Source organism: Myxocyprinus asiaticus, chromosome 20 (assembly GCF_019703515.2).
Source record: "Myxocyprinus asiaticus isolate MX2 ecotype Aquarium Trade chromosome 20, UBuf_Myxa_2, whole genome shotgun sequence".
Classification (NCBI taxonomy): domain Eukaryota; kingdom Metazoa; phylum Chordata; class Actinopteri; order Cypriniformes; family Catostomidae; genus Myxocyprinus; species Myxocyprinus asiaticus.
The window spans coordinates 7,097,611-7,105,360 of NC_059363.1; the positions used below are offsets into that span (position 1 = coordinate 7,097,611).

At 37.2% G+C, this 7,750-nt stretch overlaps 1 protein-coding gene across 1 annotated transcript in view; it reads right to left on the reverse strand.

Annotated features, from left to right (window-relative positions):
* Positions 1 to 6,991, reverse strand: part of LOC127411380 (EMILIN-1-like) — a 39,707-nt gene extending 32,716 nt beyond the window's left edge. Inside the window, exon 1 of the mRNA XM_051646901.1 lies at positions 6,445 to 6,991. Within this exon, the coding sequence (XP_051502861.1) occupies positions 6,445 to 6,596 (152 nt within the window). The 5' untranslated portion in view covers positions 6,597 to 6,991. The remainder of the gene's footprint in view (positions 1 to 6,444) is intronic.
* Between the last annotated feature and the right edge of the window lie 759 nt (positions 6,992 to 7,750).

Here is a 7,750-nt window from a genome sequence, read left to right on the forward strand (position 1 = left end):
CCATTCCCACACAGATGCAGGGCAAAGTTCACATCTGATTTAACATAGCTGGATTTTGTTGGATTTGAGAGAGTTCAATTTCAAGACATCAAAACCTGTGCAACAGTGCTTGTTAAATCTGAAATAAGAGTACTGTGAATTAATTACTGTATAAGCTAATAGCATATCATCACAAATATGCCACAATTTAAACTATTTCTAGTATGTGTGTGGTTCTAAAGTCACTTCACAACTTTGAATTATATCATTCTAGGTGCATCCCAAACCGTACACTTCTTCTTTATTCTACGTCATTTTGTAGTGTAAGTAGTGCGAGTAGTTCTGTATGTTAACACTGAAATAACACTGCAGCAATAAGAAGTGTACTTTAAGTACCTGGATGATGCACTTTTTCAACTGTCAAAACGGAGTGTGGAATGTTGGACACTTCATGCATTCAGCGCACGTGGCTTACCGTACATAGTGGAAGGGGCGGAGTTACCTGGTCTGACAAAACAGTTGTAAATAATGGAGAATGTAGCAGCTAGCAAAACTTCAGTGGATATAGTACTTTGCAAATGTGAGTTGAAAGCTTTACATCACACCAAGCAGTGTGAATATGTACGTTGTTTAAGATACAAGTGTTGAACTGAGGTTGGCTAACGCGCTAAAGCTAGCGTCAACACATCACGTGCGCTTGAAACATCACTTCCGTCAGCTGTTAAAAGGCAAATGCTTCTGTGTAGTAAAAAACCATTAAGTGTTACATTTGGGACGAAACTACACTTTGAAAATTCGGTAACACTTTATAATAATGGTCCGTCATTAATAGGTAACTATGCAGGAATTAATGCAGGATTAATGAGTAGTACTACATTAACACTTTAGTTACTACTATTAACTAATATGGAAACATGATTAACCAATCAATAGCGAACTGATGACTGAGTTAGTTCACTGTTAGTTAATCAATAATTACTGAATTTAATTTTCCTCATTGAGAACTATCAACTATGGCTAATTTAAAATAACTACTAATTAATTACTAATCAAAACATTAACATGTCTAAAATGTTAATGATTATGTTTTTATTGTGAACATGATCATGAAATGCTTCTTTATGTGCCTCACGTGTGTTCTTTGCTGGAATTAATTTATGAACATAACAGCTCTCTAAATCATGGCTACAGTGTCTGGTAGAGTATCATAGTCAGCTTACAGATATATGTGCCCAACATATGTATTATAATAACAACTGTATTTATTTATCACATTATACATTTGCACATATACAGTGAAATTCTTTTTTTCACATATCCCAGCTAAGCTGGGGTCAGAGAGCAGGGTCAGCCATGATACAGCACCCCTGGAGAAGATAGGGTCAAGGGCCTTGCTCAAGGGCCCAACAGTGGCATCTTGGCAGTGCTGGGGCTTGAACCCCCAACCTTCTGATCAGTAACCCAGAGCCTTAACCACTGAGCCACCACAGATATATAATAATAGTTATTTATGTTTAGGATTTTGCTCCACCCTCCCTTCAATCCGCCCGCACATGATAAACTTTAACATACATTCTGTTCTGTTCATATCGAACACTGGCAAAGGAGGAAACATGTCAAATTAATTTGATAAAAACTGTACTTATTTACAGAGTGGACTGTCTAGGGCGGAAGTACACATGTGTAATCTGCCTCATGCTGCATGCCGGTTTTCTCTCTGTTTTCTGTTGAAGTCTTGTGGAGATCAACACACTTGTCCTTTAGACACATAATTTTATTATTTTACTTTATGTTAAGAGATAAGACTTTTAAAACATGTAGTAAATGTGAGCACCAGCAATTAAAAGCATTATCCTGCTTAAGGTTTGTAGCCTATGAAATTATGTTAAATTATTTAAATGATTCATGATTCAATGCCAGAAATATATTTTTTTGAATGTCTGTGAATGTTTGTTAACCATATGTTTGATTAAATGAATAAAATGTAGGAACAAACACTTGAGTATTCATTACTAACTGACAAGTAACACCTCAGTTACTATTAATGGTTTAAAATGTGTTTTCACTTTAGAATAATGGTCCAGATAACCTTTAACTCCCAAGGAAGTAAACAGTAAGATCTCATTAATTAATAATGCGTTACCATGACCCTCACTTTAGAATAATGTACCAAATCATTAATAATTCCTTCATACTTATGTGGTAACACTTGACTCATTACTTAAGGGTTACCAGAATTATTTAAAAAAGACTTCAGCAATATCAAACCTGCCGATGTTAATAATTTTTTAATGAACAGAAGAGATATCCCAAGGAATACACAGGTTGGGCACATACATCCCTATATTTCTGTAAGGTAACCTGACTATGATCATGGCCATAACCACCATAGACATTGAGGGGGACATATTGGTCTACTGATATGGGTTATTTCCATGGTTAATTAATACATTATTAAATTTGGTCCCCATCAGTCCTGAATATGTGGTTACATCCTTGACTATGATACACTACCAGACACTGTAGCCTTGATTTAGCGACCTGTAACATTCATAAATTAATTCCCACAAAGAACCCATGCATGATCTTGTTCACAATAAAAACATAATCATTCACATTTTACACACGTTAATGTTTTGATTAGTAATTAATTAGTAATTATTTTAAATTAGCCATGGTTAGTTAATAGTTCTTAATGAAGCTGATGATTTTATTGATTACCTAACAGTGAACTACCTCAGTCATCAGTTCGCTATTACTTACTGATTGGTTAATCATGTTTCCGTATTAGTTAATACCAGTAACTAAAGTGTTAATGTAGTACTACTCATTTGTCCTGCATTAAATCCTACATAGTTACCTATTAATGACGAACCATTATTTAAAGTGTTACTGACAATTCATATACTACAAGGTAAGTGCATAGTATATTTTGTAAGTGCATAGTGTTTAATGTGTCATTTAAGACACAGCTTCTGGCATGTACTTTAGGGGACATATTTTGTGGTTTTGTGCTTGTGGCCACATAACCAAATAGTATGAATGCATAAGATGTTAGGCTACACTAGAATGACTCCTCATGTTTTATCATCAAGATATCATATATCAATAGAGAAGTGTCCAGGAGGAGCTCTGATGATCTATTACCAAGGAGGGGCGTCTAGCTATTTTTAGCGCAAAAACACATTTGGTCTGAATGGTCCCTAACAGAAGATGCACACATGAGGATGATGAAATAGAATGATAGATTTAAAAGTAACAATAACAGATCACCTGAAGAGCAGAGTCAGAGTCAAGACCACACCCTTCAAGATCCAGCCCAATACCAGAGCACCTAAAACCAATGAGACCCAGACCAACGGCATGTTTATGTGGTCACCTGAAGAGGTGAGCTAATCCATAGTTTCAGTCAAATGTGAGGTACTAACCTATATTGGAGCATCTCAGTGCCATATTTTCTGAATACGGCCAGTAAATCCTTTCATTTTCAAATGGCAGTCACTAACGCCTCATATTTTGCTCTATTTTTGAACATGCTGCATGCTCTTAATGTGCTGGATTTTGTAGACAAACACAGCAAAAAAACATCATATTAGAAGGTGTATTCCAACATGCAGAAACCTGGCAGCGATTCTTGCCAAATGCTTACAATTATAGGAAAGAGGTGATTTAGGTGCTCGCATATTTTGGCAGCTGCAGATCCAGTTCTTGCAAAGTTCATCTTTCGGGATCTTTCAGCATATAATTTCTGCTAAATTTTAAGCACACATTCCTTGAAAAAATTTGATTGTGGGCTGTGGTTTTCCCTGGAAATGCACATTTAATGCAAGCAACATGAGTCAGAATCTATCAATTCATTCATTTAGAAGACAAGAAACCAATATGCTGAGCCACAGGAGAGAAGATGAGCTCTTCTCATAAAGGGAAAAAGCACAATTTCTTCCCTCGATTCGTCTCTCTCACACTTTTTTTCCCCTCCCTAATACTCTCTCTCTCCCTAAAACAAACACACAAAATGCTGAATACTTTTTACATCTGTTGCAACTAAAAGTTCAAACAGGCTGCTAATCCCCAGTAACTAGACTCAGATTTCTCAAGCAGACAGTACTTCAAAACATACTTCATACCGCTGGCACCGAGGGTTCTCACATCAAGACCATCGCTGTTCACCCCCTTTCTACCTCAAATGGTCTTTCTTATCACCTTGACAGGCCATTGGAAGGGAAAACATTATATTATAGGGGAAAGTGGAGCTAGTTGTTAGACTTTTTACTACAATAAATATTCTCGGGGTGGATTTTTTTCTAAATTAAATTTCTGTATAGACACAAAACTCTACAGGCTACATAAAACTGCAAATTTTTCCATTTCTATTGCCCAGGATAATATATACAGTGCATCAAGCACACATTGAACTTTTGTAATGTGCCCCAATAAAACTGTGGAGCCTAAACTCATGTAAAAATGTGACTGTGGCGAGATTTTTGCAAAAGGATATGGCGTGATTCCTTACACATCTCATGGCAGTTCCAAGGTGAAATGTCCACTGAGTGGCGCCAAAAGCAAGTACAATTTGGTCCCAAACAGATGAGGTTTTTACAGTTAATGCTCTTTTGAGTTTTAAATCAACCTACCTCTCTACCCTAAACCTTAACCTAACCGATAGTGTCATAAAAGCAAATGTGAAATAACAAATGCAATTTCTGAAACAATCACCAATCATTTTGCGGTGCTTCTGTGACACTTTCGACTCATGGGTCAGCTCAGGTGCTCTCCAGGACTTGTACCATAGTCCTTTGCTTGGCAAGTTCCATTAGTTGAGCTACTGTGCAATCTGATTGCACTTGAACAAGCTTGTAAATTTACTTGGTTATGTAATGCAAATGTTAAAGCGTATCGCCTTACAAGTCATGCTCTATAGTAAAAGGCTTTTGATGTCATAAGATAGCATTGTGAGGAACATGGCGAAAAGTAAGTTCTAAAGTAAGTGTTAAAGTATTTTTAGTTGGAGTTGCAATTCATAAAAATGCATAATTCTACGTCTAAATTGGCTCTTTAATCCCTGTGTGGAAACATATGAATCAATTTTGCAACTAATCTTTATTTACTACTTGTTTAGATGGATCTGAGCCCATAAATCAAGACAGCACTGGCATTCTCATGATCCCAAAAGCTCTGACCAGCAGCATCTGGCCTGTGTGTGTCTATCCACCCATAAGAAAGAATTACGTCAGTTCAGACGAAGGGGGAAGCCCCGTTCCACACGTCAGGGCTGGGACAACCTCTACCGGTCACACCCAAACAATCACAGTCAAAACAACAATGTCAGAGTGGCCGTATGCGGCTGCAGGTGAGCAAGAGCGGTGGCATTCATTGAAATGTAGAAGCTGGTGATTGATAGGTAAAATGGTGGAGAAAGGAGCTTTTAGTGTAATTATTACCTGGGTGGTGACAACCATAACCATGCACTGAAAGGCTTTGGAAATCACAGAGGTCCATCCAACAACACTTCTTTTTAAGCAGAACCTTGCACTCAGTAAGTGATAATTAGCTGTTCAGATGGACAGCAATGTACCTCCTGTCGTTTCACTGTAGGATAAAGGGGGGGCTTTTCCTTCTGAAGTATTTCATTTTGTAATCTGTGCCACACATTTCAAAGCACATTTGCTTTTAAAAGTTCCCCCAGGTTACATTTATCTCAATAAATGCATTACAGTCTATCTATCTCTCTATCTATCTATCTATCTATCTGTCTGTCTGTCTGTCTGTCTGTCTGTCAAGTCAAGTAAAATTTACTAGCGCTTTTCGAAACAGCCGTTGTTTCAAAGCAGCTGCACATGAAATTATGTTATAACAGAAAATGAATGAATATAATGCCAATAATAGTTATTTATGTTTAGATCTATTAGTGGTTAAAATGAGTAAACTAAGTGTTGTGAGTCAATGGTTAAACAAAATTATTCTGTATGAACTACTGTATAAGTTTTAGTTTTAAAGTCCTTGAAGTCATCCTGAATTATTACAGTGTCTGTCTTTCCATCCAGCCATCCATCCATCCATCCATCCACCCATCCACCCATCCAACCATCCACCCATCCATCCATCCATTCACCCATCCATCCATCCATCCATCCATCCATCCAACCATCCATCCATCCATCCATCCATCCATCCACCCACCCACCCAACCATCCACCCATCCATCCATCCATTCACCCATCCACCCACCCATCCATCCATCCACCCATCCATTCATTCACCCATCCATCCATCCACCCATCCAACCATCCATCCATCCATTCACCCATCCATCCATTCACCCATCCATCCATCCACCCATCCACCCATCCATCTTATGTAAGTTTCACAATAAAGCTTTTCAAACCGCTACTTCTTTCTCACATAGTATTAACAGTAAATTGGCGCAGATTCAATGGATCAAATGAAAGTTTGAATTTGATTTACCTGTGTCTGCTCGCTGCCCGCGCCCCGTTTAAAGGCTGCGTCTGAGTCTGAGTCCCAGCGTACAGGTTATACCGCTGAGGATACGAGGCGCTCCGAACATCTCCTGAGAAAAGCGAAAGCAGCATCAATATCAAGGGAACTGCTCCATCCATCACAGCGCGCGTCGATCTCAAACAATGTCTAACACTTTATAACTGATGAGTTAACTCTATTGAGCCTTTATTCCACTAAGATAGTGGTTTCACAGTAGTTACAGGAGCTGCTTTACACTCCCAGAAGTTCGTATTATCGATCCATAACGCGCGTCTCGTGCGCTGCTTCCAGAACTGTTGGATAAATCTCTCAAAACGACGTGTAACGGCGCTTTGCCTCCTCTCGCGCTGATAAAACTAACTAAACTCCCTCGATCCTTCTTTTGAATGGTTTGTAATATTTGTCGGTACATCCAAACAAAGCAATCCTAATTGGCTTCCTGAAACCTGGAGGAGATTTCTTGGAAAAGGGATGTAGTTGGAGAGAGGGTAGCCAGTGCGCTCTCTGACGCACACCAACGTCCCCAACACTCTCTCTCCTCATCTCCCTCCCTCCAAAAGCTCCTAAAACACTCCCTCCAGTCCACACATGACAAAACCACGGCCATCTATGCATAAAAGCCAGCATTACCACGTGTGTGAATACTAGAAATGATTATGAAATCTCAGTGACATGGAAAGCACTGATTGAATCCATGTGGCTGATGTCCCACATATGATGTGCACTGTGGTAACTTTAGGTGAAGAAAGCAGCTTTTGTGTTTTTGAGAGACCCATTTCACAGAGTTTGTCTTCATTGTGTTGTTGTTCTTGTAAAAATTCGTAGTTTTATTGCAGTTCAGATTTCATACTATTACACTAAATGCAATGGGTGAACCAAAGAAAAGATGTCAAAAGCACCACAAGGACATAGTATTTCACCCCAAAATAATATATATATATATATATATATATATATATATATATATATATATATATATATATATATATATATTAATTTTAGGGGTGAAATACTATGTCCTTGTCCTTGTTTAAAAGTATTACTGATATATATATATATATATATATATATATATATATATATATATATATATATATATATATATATATGTATATATATCAGTAATACTTTTATTTAAAGACATTTAAAGGCATTTTAATGACAAAATGTCATTACCGTAATGCAAAAAATAAATAAATAAATAAATAAAATAATAATAATAATAATAATAATAATAATAATATATATATATATATATATATATATATATATA